The sequence below is a fragment of the Ambystoma mexicanum genome, chromosome 5p (assembly GCF_040938575.1).
Source record: "Ambystoma mexicanum isolate Mex_15411 chromosome 5p, UKY_AmexF1_1, whole genome shotgun sequence".
NCBI classification, from domain to species: Eukaryota; Metazoa; Chordata; class Amphibia; order Caudata; family Ambystomatidae; genus Ambystoma; species Ambystoma mexicanum.
The window spans coordinates 1,016,750,934-1,016,774,243 of record NC_090930.1 but is presented as its reverse complement, the minus strand read 5'-3'; the positions used below and the strand labels follow the sequence as shown (position 1 = coordinate 1,016,774,243).

Here is a 23,310-nt window from a genome sequence, read left to right as displayed (position 1 = left end):
GGCGCCAGACGGCCATGGGGGCAGGAAGCCTCCAAAGCGTAATACATACCCTTGGTCAGAAAAAAGAGAATATAAGGAGAAGCCTGGCTGAGGAAGGCCAGTTCTCCTTGATACTCTGATCGGAGTATCAACTGTCTGCTGCGTACACAGAAGACTGCTCTTCTTTCCCCAGAACCCACCCACCCTAACGGAAGGAAGAAGAGAATGAACGGGGCCTACAAAGTCATGCGAAGAAGTGGGCGGCACGGGCCAGGTAGATGCCGCTGGCTCGGTGCCCAAAAGATGACAGTATTATTTATCATTGTGTTTTGTTTGGATAAATACATTTACCCAATTGTTATGATGTTACTGTTTGCAATAAAACACCACAGCCTTTTTATTGCCAACCACAAACAAACATGTCTCAGGTCGTTTGTTCCTTAGCCACAGGGCATTGTGAGCTACAGCACCAAAAGACAACAGGTCCAGACGTTTCTGACCTCCTCAGATTATTTGAATGTATGCACGAATAGATGAATGTTCATCCGTGTGAATTAATGGATAACTGTGTAAAAAAGAGGCCTGCTAAACAGATGAACACCTGTCTGCACGCGGAGCCGGATGCATGCCTTAATGAAGACATGTTTACTCAGCTGCATGACTAGAAGGATGAGCCAACTGTCAGCATGATTCAGTGGATGGATAGGCTTGCGAATAGATGAATCCCGTTTGTAGAGATGCTTACCGGGCATCTTGCTTTTCAACTGTCTTCCTGCTCTCTCAATTCATGAAACACCATATGGACATGCGCTTCCTGGGATCAGGCTTGAATTCCCAGGCTAGTGCCTTTGTGTGGTTAAGCTCGTAAGGGCTGCGTTTGCGACTCCTGGGTACCAGTATACATTCCTGCCTGGAACAGTCTGTCGCTGTGCAGATGTGGGGTTTGTTGCCGTCCTTAATTGGACAGCTCTTATTTGTTTGAATGGTGCAGATCCTTGTCATTGGTGGGCCTGGGAAACCCCAAGACTGGACTTTAAAAAAGGAGGAGCTTTGCTGCACTTCTGGAAGTCACCCGCTGAAATCGAGAGACAGAAGAGGAGAATGCACTGATGATCTGGAGGACTGCTTCTACAGACAACCAACACTGGTCAAGCCACCTCCCAGTGAAGCCTTGCTGCTCTAATTGCAACAAGAGAAGACCCTCGTTGGTGCCATCTTCTCCTGGACTAGTAGGGACAACAGGTCATACATCCTACTCCAGAAGCCTGACGTTTCGATTGTTCTAATTCACAATCTTCTTCTGCCACATGGATGTTTGTAGCAGCCTGCACAGACTGTGACCTCTCCGCACAGCCTATGCCTAATCACCCTTACAGTTCTCTGGAAGCACAGGAGTTTCCACCCAGCTTCCAGGACAGGTCAGTCACTGGACCATGAGGGCCCTCAGCCCTTCACTTATTAATTGTACCAGCACCATTATGATGCTTTTTATCCTTCCACTCATTGTTTATTATAGAAACACTTGGTACCCTTTTCTGAGTGGACGCTCTTGTTTTTGTTTATCTTTAGGGAGACCTGAATATATAAGGCCCCAGAAGAAGATTGTGAATTAGAACAATCGAAACGTCAGTGATCCTCGTGGGAAAATGACGTAATACCACATCTAAGGACCACACTGAATCTTCCTCACAGTTTAACAGATGCCAGACCAGTCTCTCTTGGTCGGGGATCAGCCACAGCTGACCACTCCTTCTAACCTTTACTACATAGACCAATATAATTGCCCCTAACCAAGCAACCTAGTTAGGGCTTAATATCTGTGCCTCACATCTAAAAGGACTTTGTGTTTTTCTAACTCTACTGGTCTGTTTGAATGTATTAGAAAGAAAAACAGTATTTTAAGACAATACTTCACAGTATTGAAACTATGAGATTGTGACCTTTATGAAGGAATATTGTGTACACCTCTAGTTCAATTATAACAATTACAAGAAGCCATTGCATATTGTTTGTACAGACCGAAGAATTGCACCTCTTTTTTGCATTGTTCACATTTACCTTTGCCTATACACACAGTTGTTGTCTTTGACCTAGCTATGTTAAGTTAATAGCACGGTGCTCCTCTGTGTTGTCTTGTTTTATCTGAACACCTAATATTTTTTAAAGAAAAGAAGAAAAAAACTCACAAGACTAGCCACTAAAATAATAAAGAGGCTACCATATAACCAGTCATAGTCAATGGTTGTTTCTTCACCTCTTGATTAGGATTTATTTCCGATGCATGGGGACCTTGGGAAGGTAGAAATCGCAAACTGCTTAAAAGTGATTGCAGTACGAAATTAGAGAGAACAGGAACATCCAATGTACACATATCTCGTTCCCTCAGCCCACAAGATCCTGTCCAATTTTAGGGCTGTCCCTCCAGTTACAAGTTTAACTGGTGGAGGGCAAAGTATTGTGTAGTTCAATTTTGGAATATATGTGTATGTAGACCGGAGTGTTTTGTAGTGTGTAGTATACAGAGGTTTTCCCAAAATGTGTTTAAAGGCCTCATAAATATTATGTTTTGTACTTTTATGTGCTACTTTATTACTAAACCCTTGCTGCTGTTGTCACAATCCCAATAGATCCTGAGGTCTGCCTTAATTCTTCACCTGCATTACCTGTCCAAGTTGGGTTACACTATATCTTAACAAACATGTTCACCAGCTTGGTTGGCCTCTTAGAATCCTCCCACAGGGCTGGTTCTGAATATCCCTCATAACAAATACCGCTCCTTACCATATCTTTATGTGTGAGGTTACATATGGCTGCACTGCAGCTATGGCATCAGTTACTCTCTGGGGAATGCCCTTCCCTTTCTTGTATGTTTCGACCCGTCGAGTTTTTGACCCGTCTAGTTCTATGCACTGCAGTCTTTAGTAGTGGGTGCTTCCTTTTTTCCACCTCATAGCTATTTGATTATATATATTTCGGACCTATGACAAAGTATGATTGCCTGAGACCCAGGGAAAATTACAGATTTGATGAGGGAATACACATTCTATTTCTTTAGCTTCATTGCCATGTTTTCTCTAATATCCTTTTTTACCACATTTGTTTATTTCTTCACATTTGGCTACAAGACATCATATTGCACTAAACAAATAGATGGATACCTACCTACCTGGATGAGGAGAATCCTTCCAGCCTGTTTTACTAAGGATCCCTGGTTTCCTCCGATGGCTCGTTTGAAAAGCTCAAGGTCTTCCACGCAGAGGCTCTACCATTCGCAGTGAGTGAAACGAACTTCGGGATCGAACTTCACTCCGTGAGAGGGTGTGTCTGTGCCTTTTCGGCACCACACTTGGCAGCAACAAAGACACAGATAGAAACGGCCTCTCACAAATTGATGTTCAAGTTCACTCATGTTTAGGGAGAGTTATTATTGTTATGCTCCATCCCCTCTCCTAGTGAGACCCCCAGGATTGCTGGGAACCCTTTGGGTTCTCCTCTGAGATTATTTCCTTATCCTTACTTACTACTGTTCTTAAGGATAGAGGGATATGTTGTAACCCTCCTAAAACTGTATACTGAGATTGGCACACACCACCCTATGTGGAGTGTCAAGGGGATACGTAGTATCCCCCTTCTCTCTGCTCCTGTGACTTTTTAAGTCACATAGACAACCCTCTAGTTATGGCTGGTGGCAGTCGACATGTTCTACCAACCATTGGACTATTTTCTACCACAGACTGTATTCACAGTCTCGGTTATGCAAAATAGGGTCACCTATGTTTTAGGGTCACCTATGTGACTTTCTCTTTTCGCCATTTCTAGCGTGGTGGTCCTTTGTTAGCCCTTCTACCATTCTGGGGGGGGACTTCTGCGTGTGTGTTTGTCCTTTGACAGGAACCCTTATGTGTCCCTGCCTCGGCTCTGGTGTGTCTGGGCAGGCAGGGGGTATGGGAGGAGTTTTTCATTCCCCTGCCCTTTGTCTGCCTGAATGGAATCATCTCCCATGGGGAATCTGGCTGTCCTGACTGGACAGCCATCCGCCCCTTTCTGTAAACTGCTGAGAGAGGCTGCAGAGGAGTGTGTGCTGCAACTGAATAAAAGTTGAGGTTCCTGATGTGAAAGGCAAGTCAACCACTGGAACTTGAAGCAACAGAAGAAAAAGACGTCCAGTGATGCCTGCAGACACTTTGCAACACCGTGAAGCAACCACTGCTTTCCTTGCACAATTTTCTATGCGACAGAGTGGCTCTGAAGAGGACGACCCCTTCTCTTTGGCTGGTGGGACCAACCAGCCATGAATGGAACTACAATCTGAGCCATCTCCTGAGGGGCTGTCCCTTTCCAGGGCTGCAGACCGTAAATACCAGGAGACCTCTGACCCAATCGTAGTGCAAAGTCTTGCCAAGGCCGAATCTGCCCAAATCTTTGCCGAGTTCCAGGTGAACACAATCAGACTCATCCAAGTCCCCTCACCAGAATGCAGGACTTCAGAAATGGAAGAAGATTAACTGGGCAAATCGTGTCCTGTGTTGGTGCTGCAGAAAAGGTGCCAAAACCGCAGACTGACCAGAGGAACTGAAGAAATTCATGCCAGAGGTCCTCTCCTGAGACTGCTGCTGAGACATCCCATTCAGTGTCCTGTCTTTCGTCACCGGACCAAGGAATCCAGAGACTAGATCCATCGCTGCTGCACTGAGGAGAATCCAGCCACAAATATCTACCTAATATCTACCTAAGACCTAAGGTACTGTGGGGTGAAAAGGTATTGCTTACCTTAAACCAAGAAGTCACTCCAGAGTGTTGGGAGTGCACAAAAAGGTTCCAGGGTGTCCACTCTTACCTCTGACCTAAACTGTCAGCTTGTGTCCCTTTTGCAAGTCCTTTTACAGGGTCTCCAACATTGTGTTAATTCTTCTAGCATCCTTACCATGAATAGATATGAAAAATGTGTCTCTTGACTCCCCTTCAGTTTCAGAGTATTCTCAGGTTCAGGAAGCCTCGTCTCCCCAAGGATTTGGTGAGTGTATATGATGCTAAAACTGATATTTTGGATTGGCTGGGTACATTTTAGTTTACATGCAAAATACAGGGTATATGTGAAAGTGAGTTTGTTCCATGAGTAATCTCTAGGCTCCCCCAGAATGGCTGTGATGGAGTTGAATGAGCTGATAGACAGGATTAACATTTGTTAAAACCTGCTCTCATAGCCAGGTTTGGAAAGACCCCTTATCAATACCTGATCAGGTTTAGGCACCACAAGAAGAGAGATGGTAACTTCTGAGCCACTTGGGTGTGTGAAAGCCTGAAGAACTTAGACGGGTGGATTTAGGGGTACAAGGTGAGCACTTATGATGGTATGAGATGTCTTGTCATGCTAGAAAGTATTTTTGATGCCTGTTCCAAGAGCTGAGACAACACCTTGCTGACTCTAAGGAACTGGACCCCACGAAGTTAGCACTAGCTGCTGACTTGTGGGTAGCCAACAGGGCTACTCACAAGGATTCTGGGGCTCCTCACAAGAATGCGGATGGGAAGAAGCATAAGAAAGATGAGAAGGATCATTCCAAAAATCCCCCACTTAAAGAGGGCCACAAACATAACAAGGGTACGTATCCCCCTAAACACCTTACAGGGCTAGTGAAACCACAGGGCCCAAACCAGAGGCAGGTTACCAGAAATCCCCATCCCAGATGACCTTTAGGAAACGTGTGGTTTGTGAGTCTGGTGACAATGCGAAAGGGGATGCCAGATAAAGGTGGGATTCATGAAGGGTAAACCGTTCATGGATCCCACCTGTCAGTTTAGCATTCACACATGATGTGGATATACCAATGTCAGGTGCTAGCTTTCACACTCCAGCTAAAGAACCCACTGGTGTTCAAGCTACAGTTTCTTTAGTATCTCTGGTACTGTGGGAACAACATAACATTTGAAGTCTAGAATTCCATTCCTGAAAATATTTTTTTTTTTTAAAAAGAGTATTATAAAGACAGTGGGCCTCATCAGGAGTCTGGCGGTATCCGGCCGGTAATACTGCTCTGATACCGCCAGCACAAATAGCATTACCGCAATTCCGTCTGGCACTATTCGCGCCGGATCACGAGAAGCAGTAAGTTCCCATTCCTCATTGGGTCCATTGGACCCAATGGGGTTGGGTGCAATTACCGCTGGCGGTAATAGTGCCCCCATTGGTAATTGCGCCAGTAATTGCGCTGGCGGTAATAGTGCAGAAAACGGCCAAAAACAATAGGTAAGGGGACATTTTTACCTCAGCAAAAAACTGGAGGTAAACCTCCCATTTAACGTCTGACTCATGATTGGGCCAATCCTTGAATGCAGTGGTAATCGCGTTACCGCTGCATTTAAGGGATAAGGCCCAACTCATGATGAGGCCCAGTGTACTTGTTAATGGCCAGGACACCCCTGCCATTAAATACACTGGGGGCAGTATAACTGTGGTAGGTGAAAGTTTCATTCAACCTGAGGAAGTTGCTATGGCTTCCTAAAGTTAGCAGGAGGTCCGGTTCAAACGTGTCCTATACTGCCAGCTATCATTAAATATAATGACATGACTGTTACAATCACTAAGTGTCCAGTCTGAAGTGCCAGGTAGGGTGCTCCTGGGCAATGACTTGATGGCACTGGGTGTAGTTTCCAGCACCCCAATGCCTCCTCCAAAGAAGAGAAGGGAGCTGATAAGGAAAGCAAGGGAGGCCATCTTAAGAGACCTTCCCACTGAGGACAAGGGACAACCCAGAGTCTCCAAAAGAAAAGAAGGACCCCAAGCCGAAGCCCAAAACTTACTCCAAGTAGAGAGTTCCTGTAGAAGAGAAACTCTGGGTCGCACCTGTGACCCCACCACCAGCTGAGGTCAAGTTGGTGCCAGAAGAATCCCCAGAAGAACCATGTTTCTGATGAGTCAGAGGTGGAGGAGATTCAACCCTGTCTGGAAGATCTGGATCCTACAGACCATTCTGAGTTGTAGTCTTTGCTTGAAGGAGGAGGACCCTCAAGAACAGACTTCAGTAGGAGACAGAGACGATCCCTCTTTAGAAGGTCTGCGTCAGCAAGCTGTTTCCGAGAGTGAAGAGAGGGAATCTGGGAAGCATAGGCTTTACAGGGAGGATGGAGTCCTCTACAGTAAACCTATGGAATCCATTCCAGAGTACCTCAGTAGACTTGTGGTACCCCAAGAATTGAGATCCGCATTCCTACAATTAGCACATGAAGTCCCCCTGGCTGGTCATTTGAGTTCAAAAAGGACAAAGGAGAGGATATCATTGTACTTCTAATGGCCCAAGATGGGTGCCGAGGTTGAGAAACATTGTAGGAATTGCCACACTTGCCAGTTATCTGGTAAACGTGGAGCCAAGAATGTGGCCGCTTTAGTGCCTCTCCCAGTTGTGGGAGTTCCTTTTGAGAGGGTGGGGATTGACATTGTTGGTCTTCTAGACCCTCCAACTTCTTCAGGCCACAGATTTATATTGGTTGTAGGGGACCATGCCACTAGGTACCCTGAAGCTATTCCAATGAGAACTGTTACTGCTCAGGTAGTGGCTAAGGCCCTACTTGGTATTTTTACCAGAGTAGGATTTCCTAAGGAGGTTGTCTCTGACAGGGGTTCACATTTCATGTCCCACTACATGCAGGCCATGTGGAAAACCTGTGGGGTCACCTACAAAATCTCAAAATCCTACCACCCTCAAACAAATGGGTTGGTAGAGATGTTTAACACAACTATGAAGAGCATGATTGGAGCTGCTTTAGAGGAACCACTTGGAAGAAAGTGGGACCTTCTTCTGCATGCCTTCTTTTTGCCTACAGATAAGTAGCTCAAGCTGGAGTGGGATTTAGCTCTTTGAGTTACTTTTTGGTCATCCTGTCAGAGGCCCTTTGGGCAAGTACGGATTACTAACTATGTGCTAGGCCTCCAGCCAGAGGATAGCACAGATGATGACTGAGGCTTCTGAGAACTTGAAAGCTGGTCAAGCAGAGGTTCTTAGCATGGTTCCAGTAAGACAGCGGGTCTTACAGGACAAATGGACAGGACCCTTAAAGGTTATAAGCAGACCTGGAGAGGTGAATTATTTGTTAGACTTGGGCAACACCAAGGAGGCCCCTAGGGTCTTTCATAACAACCGCCTGAAGGCTTATGTTTCCAGACCAGAGAGAGGAGCTTTGCTCTTAGCTTCTGATCAAGAACAACAGGAGAGTGAGCCTCTCCTAGATCTTCTCAGGGGACACCCTTCAGATGGGTTTATAGAAGGAGTTAAACTCTTCTAATCTGACTGTGCAGCAACAAGAGGATTGCAAAGCTCTTTGGAATTAGTTTGCCATGTTCTCACGTACACCAGGCTTGACACCTTGGGGCCAACATGACATTGATACTGGTGATAATGTACCTGTTAAAGGTAGGGGCTACAGGACGTCAGATATTTTGAGAAACCACATTAAAGAGATCAACAAGATGCTTGACTTTAGAGGGATTGAACATTCCACAAATCCATGGGCAAGCACAGTGGTGTTAGTGCCAAAAGCAGGTACCAAAGAACTTAGTTTCTGTGTGGACTATAGGGCCTTGAATTCACTGACAGACTGATGTCCATCCTTTGCCAAGGAGAGATGAACTGGTGGATAAGCTGGGCTCAGCAAAATTCCTCAATTCATTTGACTTGACGAGTGGTCATTGGCAGATTGCCATGACTGACCATGCCAAGGCGAAAACAGCATGCTCAAACCCAGAATGCTTGAACCAGTTTAAGGTCATGCCCTTTGGATAAAAGAATGCACCTGCCACTTTCAAACAATGGTTAATCATGTTCTGAATGGGTTAGATAACTTCTGCATAGCATACTTGGATGACATTGCAGTGTTCAGCCCTATCTGGGAAGAACATATCCACCTGGAACATGTGTTGCAGGCCCTTCAACAGGGCAATCTGACCATCAAAGCAAGTAAGTGCCAAGTTGGTCAGAGTAAAGTGGCCTACCTTTGTCATGAGGTAGAAGGAGGGGAAATTAAGCCCTTACCCAGCAAAGTACAAGCTGTACAAGACTGGGTAAATCCAACTACTCAAACTCAAGTAAGAACCTACTTATGGCTTACTAGTTACTACGGGAACTTAATTGAGAACTATGGGACCATAGCTTCTCCTCTGAATACTATGTCCTCTCCCAAGTACCCTAAAAAGGTCAAGTCGAATGAGGACTGTGAAAAAGCCTTCCAGGGGCTGAAAGATGCCCTCTAGTGCTGAGAGCTCCTGATTATACACAGGCTTTCTTAGTCCAGACTGATGCTTCCAACACAGGGATAGCAGCAGTATTGAGTCAATTTGATAGCCAAGACAGGGAGCCCCCCCATCTGTTTTATTAGTCAAAAACTAAAAGATAGGGAAACCGGATGGGCCACAATTGAACGCAAATGTTTTCTATTGTATGAGCCTTGAAGAAGTTCAGGTCATACCTCTATGGAACTTCTTTCAGGATTCAAACTGACCACAACCCCTTAAGATGGTTGATGCAGATGAAAGTTGAAAACCCATCAATGCTCAGGTGTTCCATAAGCCTTTAAGGCTTTGATTTCACTACTGACCACAGGTCAGGTACCCAGCATAAGAATGCTGATGTCGCTCCAGAAAGTATGACTGACTGGATAAAGAGATTCATCCAGGAGTGGATTAGATCTTCCTGTCCCTTAGTCTGGGGGAACAAGTGTTAGGGAGATATATCATTTTCTTGCTTCATCCCCTCTCCTAGTGAGACCCCCCCAGCACTTTTTGCTGGACTTCTAGACCTTTTTCTTTATATCCTGAATGAATGGAGTCTTCTTCGACCCATTTATTCTTATGTGCTCTGTGTGAGGCAGGCATGGTATCACAAGTAAGAACACAGACACAAAAGGTACATGTTTCAACACCTTTATTAAGTTTGACTGGGGTTGGAGACTTCCTAGCTGGTCCTAATTCTATACTGGAAGTAGTCTCGACCACCAAAGTAAAATAAAACGGTCTATGTCAGTAGGTCAAACAAAGGAAAAGTCTGTGCCAGGAACCTTTACTTGCGCTCACGTTTCACAATAATTCAGTGTGGGAAAATGTATGAAGATAGAGTGTATCAAAAGAATGTCAGAATGGCAATGAAAGTAGCTCATCACTCCCTTCCCCAAGTTCAGTTCACTGGGGTTCTTACAAAGTTCCTTCAAGGTGGATAGTATGCACAGCTCAAAGATTTCCCACAAATCTGTTAGGCTTCCCTCACCTAAATAGTCAGTTCCTTCGTCTAAAATGTCAGTTCAATATGCATCACAGTTCTCTCCAATGGATTCTTTCGGGCTTCCCTCACCCGGCTTCACAATTCTCAAACAGATATTCACAAAGTTCCTTATTAGTTACTTTCACAGACTGCCCTGGCCTGTCTTCAAACACAAACATGGCCGAGTCACTTTCCAGCTAAACAGCTCTGTTTCACAGAGCTTGGGGAGAACTCCCTTCCCCAACCTTTGTACTTCTCTTTCACAATGTTAACCTCTCAGAGACCATCACAACCGCACAGTATTCTCACCCCTATGCGTAACCACTCTGACAATAGGGTTGACTTCTCAATGTCCGTGCCTCTTGCACTTGGTTTTGCAGAACGGCTCTCGGCCATTCTGTTACTTATTTCACAAAAGCATATAGTTCATTAGGACAGGCCCATGGCCACAATGTTCTTAGTTTCACAAAAATATCAGTTCACTTTCACATTAGCCTTCCGGGATCTCTGCATGCTCTCTTGCCCTCATGCCCATTCCTTCAATGGCTTTCAACACATTTTGCTTTCATTATTCACTGTTCTGTTATCTTTCAAGAAACGTTTAACAATGTCCCTTCTCACACGGCACTGCTCCGTTACTTTGTTTTTCATTGGCTCCCTCGCCGGCTGAATGCATTCAAGTTTTCAGTTCAATATCTTTATCCTTCAATGCGTAGCCTTGCGTGCAACACTGTAGCTTCCCACAATTGAGCGTATCACAAACCGGGCTCTCCCTTTCTTTGAACTCACCAGCTGTGATTCCTTTCGCGCATCCTTCTGTTTTCAGTTTGTCGAGGTCAGGCTCTTGCGCATCCGCCCCTCAGACACTACCAGGCGCCCTCACGGCCCCGGGTAGGAAACAAGCAGTTGGCACATGGAGGAAAGGAATTAGCCGGCCTCTCTGGTCCCTTCTCTGAACTCTGCCGGCTTCTTGAAGACACGGCTCCCTCGCCACGCTTTCTCCTGTCTAAACCTGCAGCCTGTCAGCGTCTCGGCATCCCAATCTCCCTGGCCTGGTTCTCGGCAGCTCTCGCTCAGCTCCTCCTTTGCCTCGCTATCCAGCTTGCCTTCCGCCTTGGCCTCTGTCTCACTCTGCATCCCCAGCTCGTTCAAATTGTTGTTTCTGGCCCCACCTTTTTATGCTTTGCTGAGCAGTTAAAAAGCTTCAAGTGTTGGTGATTGAAATCCCATGCCTGACTCTGCCTGGCCTTGTTAATGGGACATGGCCATAGAGTTGGTAGACAGGTAGACATTAGGAAAACTCCCCTAACACGCACTACTCACAAATCCCAAAGAAGTGCATAATTCATAGCACGAAACATGTGCAATTTGTTTTACAAAATATGCATTCATAAAGAAAGGTATTTTTATGACAGGAATACAGATTGTGAGGGTGCAGAAGTAAGAGATCAACACAAAGGTGGCATGCTGATTGCTACAAACGTTTATTGTACACAAAAGAAAAGAGAAAACCCTACCTATCCCTAATACTAAGAGGGGTTTCCCTGCCTCAAATAATAAGGAACCTTTCAGAATGTCCAAAATAATAAGTGTCCACCATCGTGTCAACTCCTACTGCGTTCCCTTACACTTGAAAACAAGGATAAAAGTCTCTTCTGTGTCCAGAAGGACGGTCCTCTTCTAGACAGAGGGTTTTAAAGTCCCTTTGAAACTGGCCAGGTGAGTATTTCCCCTTCCCCTTGTTGTTTCTCGGTTTCTCCAAGTCCAACAATGCCATAGGGGATGGCTCCCTCCCCCTGGTTTCTTCCCATTGTTCCACAACACCAGGGGGTGGCTTCCTACCCTTGGTTTCGCCTGTTTCTTTAGTTGTGAGTCCCAGACCCCGGTTGGATCGACCTGGCACTCTTCCTCACCAGGTACTGTGATGAAGCAGAGGTATGGTGCTTCTCTTACTTCTCAGCGCTCTAGACACAGTTCAGCTGGGTTTACTTACCTACCAGGCAGTAGGAAGTGCACCAAAAACATACTGGGTTGCTTCTGTAGGTGTAGGTCCCAGACTCACCCTTTCTATCTTCTAAGCACAGTCGACCTTGTGTACTCTTCTGCCAGGGACTGGGACTATGAGGTGCAAGGAGGATGCTTCTCCACTCTTCAAACGTTCTCTTGCTTACATCAGTGTCCCAGACCCTTACTTTTGGACTTTTCTTTCTTCTTGTTTCTACCCCACCTGTGTCATGATGCCTGCCCCCGGGAAACCAGACCAGGCCCAGCAACTCCAGAAGCAGGCATCATGCCATTTGGAGCAAGCCCAAAAACCCCAGCTATGGGCTGTTTGGGTGCAGTCCTGGTGCCTATGGCGCCAGGCTCATAAGAATAGAGTCAGTCCTGGCGCCATGGGTGCCAGGCTCATAGTAGAAAACCTACCTGATGCAGACCATGCTGCAAACTTACCTGATGCAGACCATGCTGCAAGAAGCCACAAGCCAAATGAGGCTTAGGAGGGACTATTTTACCTAAGGGACTACTTTTTACTCGGGTGGGGCTGTGGAAGAATACTTTCCTGGGACTACTTCCAAAGCTATTTAAACCACGCCCGGACAACAGCACACGCTTCGCGTTATTCTGCATCCAGCAGCGTAACGCTCACCGTGCCTGCAGCAGCTTCCAGTCTGCAGCCACGCCCGCCTCGAGTCCAGAGCTCCTGGAAACAAGAAGAAAGAAGGAGGAAAGGTCAGAACAGGAGTTTTACCTTTAATCCTTACCTGAATCCTGATCCATCACGTCACAGAGCTGGAGAAGAAGTCTTTAAAAACGCCTTACTTCGCATCCTGCAGCGCCGCGCTGTACTCACCTGCCTTACAGCACTTCAGCATTGCATCACGCTCTTCTCCATCTCGCGGCCGCTCTCCGACACCTAAGGAGACAAAAACAGCAAGGTGAGCCAAGGGGATACTGTAAGACTGTACAAGCTACCCCCAAGACTTACCTGATTTACCACAGGGGGTACTTACCTCATTTCGGGTCGGCGCAGCCTCCGCTGCATCTCCGCCGTGCCCCGGCCCCTATGGGGAAACAACAGAACAGCAAGGCGCAATAAGGGGAAAACGATTTTTTCCCAATAGACTTAACTGGTTTTACCGCTGGAGGCATCAATCCCCAAGACCTCATATACCACATCAGAGCCTGAATGGAGGAAAAGCCAAATGTTATACATTGACACCATTTTATCGAACTGAGCTGGATAATATAAACTCTTGCCTGCATCTTACCGGTTGCCACGTGGAACTCTTCATACGGGCAATACAGCAATCTAAAAGGAATTGGACAGAGTGAAGGTCAGACGTGTTTTGAACTCTTACGAACTACAGACTTACGGCGTCTCGCCGGCATTCTTTGAGTCAATACCGTTCTGGAACTCCCCAACTCCTCCACGCCAGTGAAGAAACTGGTCATCTACGCGCCCCTGCGCTCGAAGCAGGATGGAGAGCTCATCTTTCCAAACCATCAGGTGAGAGCATAGAGGGAATCCAAAAGTGACCTGTGGGAAAAACTAGGGGAGAGGGGAAAGTGGGGTTAGCGCTCGAACTCCACAGGTGGTTAATTCCCTTTCTCCATTACAGAAGGATATTCCTACGAGTCAAACAAACGGAGCTGGGTGGGCCAGTCCAGTCCATCATCTCAGCACTACGCGTCTCACTGGTGGAAACAACAGCTGGCCAGTTCAGATCGACGCCCCCGTGGGAGCCAGGTGAGAGTAACAACCTGCTTGCGGCCCCCAGTGCCTCCCATTCCCCCCTGTGTACCTTTTCTCATGTTTTGCCGTGGTCCTGGGGTTTTTGGGACGCCAGCGATCTGCCATGCAGCTACCCCACGTGTAGGTGTCTATTTCTGGTTTGCAGCGGCTCTGCAGTGCAAAGTCTTCTATGGGTGGACCTCAGGGGTGCCTTGAGCTTCTTCCTCTCAGCTTCCCGAGTGGTCTGTCCACACCGGAGCTGTTTCGCACCAGTCTACTTCCCTCTCTGCGTCCGGTCTGCCTTCTTCCTCTTTCTCCAATATTTGCCTTTGAGGTTGTTACAGGGAGAGCTCAACAGACTTGCGAGTCCTTCTTCCATCTTTATACTTGCAGAACATCCATAATGACTAGTCTGCTCCTGTTGGTTCTCTGTGGTGCACTTCAGCACTCCATGCTTCTTCTTCGCCCCAGTATCATTGTGGTTGTTCTCTACTGATTTTCAGATGCTCTTCCTTGTCCCAGTTTGTAATGGCCTTCACATGGGTAGTCCGTACTCTTCCTCATCTCAGTATAAGTCCAATGGTCTCCCATACACAGATTTATTGTGGTATGTGGGACTATGTTACCCTTCACAGGGTGAGAGGGTGGGAGAGGTGGTGAAGGGGTGGGTTCTCCTTGAGAAGTCACCCCAGTCTCATAAGGGGTTCCCCTCCTCATGTGGTCTTCCCACAATGCACCACCCCCAAGGGGACTATTGAACTGTGGCTGCATCACCATGACCCCATGGAAAGGGTCCCCCCACTAGGAGAGAAGAGACGACATCTAAGGATTTGTCACAAGATATATAAATGAAAATATCATTTTGTCATTCAACATGAAATAAACACTCATTTGCAAATAGCTAAAAGGTCCTTGTGTATGCACAAACACATGTCTGAACTTCATGTTTAGCAGAAACAGCATGTGAATTGAGTGCAGCAGCTGTTTCTGAGGACAGAAAACAAAACAACCTTTTTAGGGTCATCGAGAGGGAATGGCTCTGTCACAATCTTGATCTATTTTTGAACACTGGTTGGTGCATGAGAAACCGCCCCACACATGCTTTGTCGGCTATACAGTTATCAATGGATCTCCATTTCAATCATGGCCTCTCAGTCAATGTGAAGAAATCCTGACGCCTTGTCAGAGTTTGTTCATTACTGCTTGTGTCTGGGATACAAGCCTAGCGCATGTTTTCCGGATGGAGGACAGCCTTGGGATAGTAAGGCAACAGGTTATTTCCCATCACATACCTCAACAACGGCATGATGGTTTCAGCACTCTGTAGTCATGAGTTGTTATGTATTTTAGCAGTTCCTCTAGTCGGACTTACATTTGCCAACTGCAGCTTCTCTAGTCAGAAAATTGAAAATCAGTCTTCAGACTTCCAGTCAGCCAGAACTGCAATTCACCAATCCATTAAGGAAGTGAATGCATGGTTGTCAGATCAACTGAACTTTCTTCAACGTTTGGATGGGAAGACACATTTCAGATCCTACAGGCACAAACGTTGCTCCCAACAGTACAGTGCTCAGCATATGAACCTTCTAGAACTGAAGCCATAGTAAGTTAATTATTTTCCTTTCCACTCCTCTGTTGTGTATTCAATATGTATCACTACTTTGTTCCCTCCCTTGCCCTGTGGACACTTTGAGACAGTATGCACTTGCTGTATAAGCGCCTTACAAGTGAACAATAAATAAATACCACCTTCAGGAGTCACTTCATGAAGCAGGTGACTTCACCTTAGCCTCCTGGTACTCCTCAAACTGTTCTTCAATGGTAATTTGGTACAAGATGGCAAGTTGTGGCATGTACAAAAGCTATGCTCAATGGAGCGTACATTAGGTAATGTAAGGAGAACCAATATTTTAATTACTTGCTGACTTAATTAATATTACATATTTGAAAAAAGGATTCAGGCTTTAGTGTCGCAAATTTGAAAATACCACCGAGGTGCGGTGTAAAGTGCGCATGTACAGACCAGAGAATCAAGGTGGGCCCAAAAAGAGCTCAGTGTGTCCTTTGACTTACACTGTCAGCATTTGGTCATTAAACCACCACACCCACGCCCTATTTCGGTGACAGATCGCTACACAAGGCCATTAAGAGTGATGCAATCTTGCAAAACTAGATGAAGTCACATGCCAAAAGACGCAAGTATGCTGGAGAAACACACACGTACACATTCTCTAGACCCAAGTTGCAAACTAATTAATGATCCACCCAGGTAGACGAAAGGGACACAGGCACGTAAACACATACCACAGGACGCACGCATACAGGTATATTACACCTCGAGGGCTTGCCAAGACAGCTGTGCAAAAGCAGACTCACTTTAAGAAGAGTTCTTCTACTGATGTTCCCTGACTGCTTGCTAGCATTCAAGAAGCCGTCCCCGTAGGATGAAGGTGTGCAGCAAAGCCTGCCAGGCGCACCTAGTAAAACCCATACCCAGGAAGCGTAGTTTCAGGTTCCCCACGCCGTGCAGTGCGGTAGGTCGCCCTCCGCTTTTAACCCTGCAATTCATGGCAATGCATCATGTCGAAAAAGTAGGCACTTTTGCGCAAGGAACGGGGAACAGAAAACAAAACAAACTATGGGTTTCACATTATAATTCCAACGGCCAGATGTACACTTCCCTTTTTGGGAAAGGAAGTGCTACAATTCCATCGCTAATATTTTGGAAGTCGGTCAATTATTTTAGAAGTGAAAATACTTCCATGCCCAAAGTTTTGCGAATAGATGACTAACTTGACGACGACACTGGCAGTCAACAGCTGAGCAGAAAGATAATTCTAAGTATGTTTTTTTGTGCTTCTCACGTCTGAGAACAAAACGGCGCAAAGTGCCAATTGCTTTTATAAAACACCAATCTGGCCACAGGGAGTGGAGGAAAGGACTCTAGGAGAAAATAGATGAAAATAAAAAGATTACAGAATACTCGAGAGGCTCTCCAATAGAAGGACAGAGAAATCTTTGGCAGTCTTCGACTTCCAGTATTTGTTTATTTATTTGAATGCGAGCTTTTTCTTCACTTGAACACGTCCAGGAGTGGCTCAGCTGAAGCACCTCCCAGGGCGAAAGGCGAATACAGTTATGACTTGGAACCAATTAGGAGAAGGTTGCATAATGTATTGCACAGCCTTACCGTTGGTGGTTGATGCTGTCGTTGCTGGAGTCTGCCCAACGTCCGATTGGCCACTTTCACTGAAAGAAACATGGCAGATGTTTAATCAGCTGTCTGGGTTTTTCATGTTTTCAATGGAAAGGGTACACCAACACCACGGGAAGCCATCATTCTAATACGTGTGCTTAGCCCACCACCAGTCAATTCCCACAGCAAAAAAGCCCTTGGCCAGTACCCAAAGGAAGCGATTTAGGCCGCCTCGGTCGACACCGGTAGCAAACTGCTCAACGGGTGGCTTTAATAGTGCTGAAAAGCAAACTTCTCAGCACCTCGGAATAGAAATACACTGCTTGCAAAGTTATTATCGCTAACAGATGTGGGGACGTTACAATTATGGATATACACAGAATGCTAAGTTTACTTTATAGTAGTTTTCTTTCAAGTGAAGGACTTCCCCCCCCAAATACTCAGTCATGTCGTTTTTTTAACCAATCCACATCCTCTACATGCTGTTTCTGAATGAGTTTCAATACTGCAGCAACAATGATTGATGGTTTCAGGGAGGTTCTCACCCAAAATAAGGCCCCAGCCCCTCTATACAACGCCATACACTTCAGTGTTAATATTCCGTGGTCAGTGTTATAATATTGCTACTCCAAGGAAATCGTGGTTTAACATCGAAATAACTTACAATATGGTATTTTGGATTTTTTAATGAGTTGCCCTACAGAAGTGACTGTAAACTGTCTGGCTTTTGAGCCAATTTTTAACAAAAAGTGTGCTGTATAATGCACCATTGTAACCCATTATGCAAAGAATGTTGTGGGGGGGGGCTCCCCGAAATCCCCTTTGTTGGTTCAGGCTCCCTCGCTATGCTCAGTCACTCGTACATATTTGTGGTAAATATATACACCCCACCAATCAAAATAATTCACCAGCTGTGTCTCAGCAAGGTACAGTGCCCTCAAGGTCCACATCTGCCTACTGATGCCCCAAAGCACTAGACCCAACTATGCTGCTGCCCGTTGTGCTAATCTAAATTCATTAAATATCCTAATTCCAAGACCTCCACACAGTTATCCAGACTTTAACTCTCAACCCGACATGCATAAAACAAACCTCCTGAATATAATCCAAATTAGAGAAGTACAGATGCTGAGCAAGTCCCATTGGTAAATAAGAGGAAAGTGCATCTTTGTGGCTTCCGAAAAACATAACCAGAGCTAAAATAATCCTCAGAAAAATAATTGCATGTGGCCTGCATTGTATTTTCCAACCACGTCTTGCAATTGTAATGGTCTTTTCCAAGATCTGGGGGACTTGTATCCTCACACTACTACAAGAAGGGATAAGGCAACATGCAACCACTTCAGTGGCATTAATTCAGCACAAAAAAAACAGTTGTCTTCATCAATGAAAACGGTCTGAATTTGATTGGTCTTCCTATATGTAAAAGGAACATGTTCCTTTCAACACGGCTCTTGCATACATAACATTAGATCAAAAGTAATGAAGGGTATGTGGTTCACACTAGAACTCACAGGCACCAAGAGAGTAAAATGAACACTAATCTTTCCTGGCAGGAAGCTTCAGGAAACCAGTACAACCCAGGCGGTTAATACCACTGCAAAATTAGTTTGACAAATGTTATGCAAACTGAAGTGAGGTGACACTCATTGGAAATTTAAGTAAGGTACAATTTTTCAATAGCAACATATGTGACCGCCTTATCAAAAAGGGACCCTCCACCCCCTTCCTGGCTTTGTTTTGTCATTTTTTCTCTTCTATTACTCGCCGTAATACAGAACCTCAAATAGACCAGGGAAAAAATAAAATAAAATAAACCTTCCTCTACCATATCGTTAAGTAAAAGTTGATTCATAAATACATTTAGCCTGCACACAGTGTGAATACTGAAAGCAAATAATTGGTGGTAGTGCATTAAGTCCGTACATTGTATGTTGCTAATGACACCCCATGACACAACAGTAGAATTACTCTTTGGCATGTGACGAATCCCAGGGTATTGCCACTGCTTCTATGAGGCTAGGGAGGTGATGCTGCTACCCAATAGTCCCTCTGGGGGTGGTACTCAGCAGATGGATCTCATTGGGAGGGAAATACTTCATGGGAACAGTGACGATGGCCCTGGGAGAATGCAGTATTCACTAACCCCTTTGGTACCCCCACTCTCCTTATCCCCCCACTCAGGCCCCTCTGTTCCCCCATACCTCTGTATGTTATAGTAGAGTAGAGAGACTCAGACAATACTGAGACGAAGTAAAGGGAACAAGGAGGCAAAATCCCACAGTGCAACCGACACACGCAGTACAGTTGTCAAGAGGCAGCCCCAATCATAAAAAGGGAAGAAGGACTCAATGGTCTGTTGAACCAGCCCTGGAGGAGCAAGAAACAAGACACGTGTTCCGTGGCATGAGACCCAAAGGCTGGTAACTGGGATGCCCAGAGGCGTAGCTATCTGAGAGGTCACAGCAAGGTGGACCTAGACGGTGGCAGAGAGTAGGGCATACTGACTGGCGAAAAACAACCGAGAACAAAGACGCGAGCAGCAGGACAGTCTGGCCCTTTGGAGCCGCAAAGAAGAGAACAAGCGCAGCAGTAGCAGAGAAGCTCCGCTCCACCTCTCAAAGAGACCAGAGACAGCTCTGAGACTTTTCAAAGGTGGGAAAAGGGCTGGACCGGTTGCTGGGGCACTGAGGGAGCTGAATACACTGAACAACCTTGTGAATAGATCCCACAGAGCACATGGGGATACAAAAGGAATCACTCAATTTGATACAAACTTTGCAAACCACGTAAATCTATCCCGATGAGCACAAGGGGATAAAAGAGGTACTGTACAACTTGATACGAACTTTGTAAACCCAATAAAGACATCCCAAAGAACACAAGGGAATAGCAGAAGAATCATACATGCCAACACATACATTGAGCATAAACCTATGTGGGATGGTATCTGGCAGGAGAGTATACCAGTTCTGTCCAAGTGGACACTAGGTAAAGGAGGAACAGGGATCCCGCAGAGGCAGACAACCAGGGTTTGGGACACATATGAAAGCAGGGAAGCCCTGCCAGTGTACAAGGTCTGGGACCCAAATGCAAACAGGCACAAGGCCAGCAATAATGTATATAAGGGGAAAAACCACATCAATGCACAGATACATATAACCAGTGGTCTGGAGCACAGAAGCAGTTAGGGGAGACCCATAGAAGACATAAAAAGATAAAACAGGAATTCAGTGAAAGAGCAAACATCTGGGAACTCAAAAGCTATGGAATCAAATCCGGCAGGTTAGTGAACCTGACTTGATACACCATTGGGAAAGGCTACGGTTAGGTCTGGAAGGTTAGTGAACCAGGCCTGATAAAAGACTGGAAAGGTTCATTTTTGTTTCACAGACAGGGGAAGAGGATTCCTCCAGAAGGTTTGAAGACCTGTGTTTTGGTTGAAAGTGGAAGCAAGGACCAAGGAAGATATTCCTCCCAAGAGAGTGAGGAACTGTGTTATCTTTAAGTTGGTCTGAACATTCAAACAGTGAGCAGTTAACTACACATTCTTTCACAATAACTGTGCTTTGGAGTTTACATCCAGAATGAGAGGGGCCTCCTTCTGGAGTAATGAGTCATCCTGCTTTTTTTAGTTAGATTTAAAGTGTAAGGAACAGAAATAGGTTTAGACACAGTGCTGTGGACACTTTACGGACATCCTGTCTAAGTCTTTAGTATTTTTGCTGAGGTAGGGCAACACTTCATAGAAAGTAGGGTAAGATAGTCTTTTCTTTTTCCTTTATTCTTCTGAATAAAAGTCTGTGCCAACCATTATGCCACCTCTGTGTCAGACTCGTACTTCTGCACCCTTACAGGCAACATAATAGAATTTCTTCAGGCGGTACCACATTGTGGTTTTAAGAGAATAGAACATTAGAAAACGGGAAGAAATGCTGGCCAATCAGCTTGCCGGGAACAAAGGAGTTATCCTATGGTAGCCTCATGTGTTCTCCCTATTCTCCATTAGTCTCCCCCACATCCACCATGCTTTTTGTTAGCCTCCTTCTTGTTCCCCACCCCTTGATGCCTCTGCGCCATCCAGCAGCCCCCCCCCATCAGTGTTCTACTCAATGCCCCTCCACTTGCACCAATCCCCACCCCACTTACCTGGCTACAGCACCCGGACTGCCTCTTCGCTGGCCAAAACCATTGGTGTCTTGGCTGCAATGGAAATAGTGAAAGGAATTGGCTCTTTTACTAATTCACTATTTCCCATTATGGCCACCTTTATTTGTAGGTTTTCCCCTCTCCCGAGGGAAATTGTGCATGTGCAAAAGCGAGGTCACAATTTCTGTGGGAAAAACTATCAGCACTCCAGCAGGAACTACGAGGCGCTATTAGCCATCATTCCAACATTCAGGGTGGACAGGGGAAGCAATAGACTCCCAGCCTTATCGGAGGCCATTGCTATGATGTGGCCTACTTTTGACTCAGGCTGGCGGGCCATTACCGGCCTTGCCCATCCCCAAACAAAAGGGATGAGGGATAATAGCTTAATTCTGTTGGCCTCTAAAGTCATTCTGTTCCTTTGATGAACACAACACTCATATCAGGGTTACATGCATGAGTATCCTGAAAAAAGTAAAGCTATGCCAGTGTAACCAGATTGCACATTTGGTCACTGGTCTTTTATTTTCAAGTGTGTCTCAACATGTTCTGCTGCTGGTCTGGGGAGGTTAATGTGCATGAACCCACGGCCTGCATGCACAGAAACCCATAGTTCAAGTAGCTCGCAAATATGAAGTAGTATGCCCTGAAAATACAGGTAAGCTAGCGGAATAATCAAATGCAGTGAGCGACCACTACAGATATCTATATTTATGTAATTTGCAGGTATCACAGTGTCGGAGGTAGGGCATTTCATCCCTACGTTCAAAGAATCATTTTTACAACAGAAAACTGAGGAATTAGGTTCGACAGAGGTACGTGGGTGAGAATGAAATAGAATGAAACAAATACATCTCGCTTAAGGACCTTGGACCCAAGTCCTTCCCGCTGTCCCTAGGCCTCCACCATCACGGCAAGAAACAGAGTTCCTAGCAATACGTAGGGATTTTGGTACAGCACTTCTTGCTTAGCTGAGATGTCTGTCAGATGTTGCTCATCTGCTTCTTGTTTAGAAGCCTTAGGTACTACCACAGATAGGCCTTGCATTGTCCGAACGTGGGTCAGAAGCTGAACTCTGAAAATCTTCGCAAGATTGCACTGGGCTTGGGGTTATTGGGGTTGGGCTTAATTTAGAGGGTTGGCAGAGGCCTTCTCGGCAAGTCCACCTTTCCAAAGCCAGAAACTTCCATATGTACTCTGCTTCAGGCCAACCCTCTCACCTCTTGCCTCCTTCATTCTTGTCCCTCCTTTCTTGTCCTCAGTCTGTCTTTCTCTAACCTTTGATGATTCACTACAGTGTAACTTGGCCCTTCTCACTCTCCTCTTGGTTGTTTTGTTACTTCCTTTTTCTCCTCTTCCTTTCTGTCAGAACCACTAGGAGATCCTTATGGTTGCAGTGGAAGAGGCATCATCCCACGTATTCTCGGAAGAATCCAAGATGGCGCCTCGTTTGTTCCGTTCTTCCAACTCCAGCGCAACGGTCTAGTTCTTTTCAAGATGGCGACCGCCATCTACCCGGAGCTATTTAGTTCCTTCTGCAGCTTCGGGTAGGTGAGTCGCTACTTGCTACTTGCTTGCTTCTACGCTACGCTGTTATATCATCCCTTGCCTTGCACTTCTCGCAGCGCTCCCTGCTCTTCCCCTTCGATGCTCCAGTACCGTTTTGCTCCTGTCTCGCCTTGCTGCTTTCCGCTTGCCTTCTTGCGGTTCAAATTTGAAGCTACCTTTCCCCTTCCTTGTTGCTGCTCGCTGCTGTGGATTACGGGAAGGAATTCGGCTACTCTCCATTGCTGCCGTTGCTGCTACTGTGGAACCAACACCATCGGAAGTCTTACCTGCATCTCCACCCAAAATCCTTGGACTCCGTGACGGCATCTCACAGACAGGTTTTTTCCCCCCAGAGGGTTTCCCGTGGATGCCGCCCTCCGGTCTCTGAGTCCAAGCTTTGGCCTCAATAGATACTCGAGGGAGGCATACCATTTTCTTCAAAAGAAGCAAATTTATAT

General features: G+C 45.9%; 1 protein-coding gene across 2 annotated transcripts in view; it reads right to left on the bottom strand.

Moving 5' to 3' along the window:
* Positions 1–23,310, bottom strand: part of BLOC1S5 (biogenesis of lysosomal organelles complex 1 subunit 5) — a 435,506-nt gene that overhangs the window by 219,023 nt on the left and 193,173 nt on the right. For both annotated transcript variants that reach the window (XM_069613491.1, XM_069613490.1), the window contains one exon: positions 17,150–17,208. In XM_069613491.1, coding sequence (XP_069469592.1) covers positions 17,150–17,208 — 59 coding nt within the window. The remainder of the gene's footprint in view (positions 1–17,149; positions 17,209–23,310) is intronic.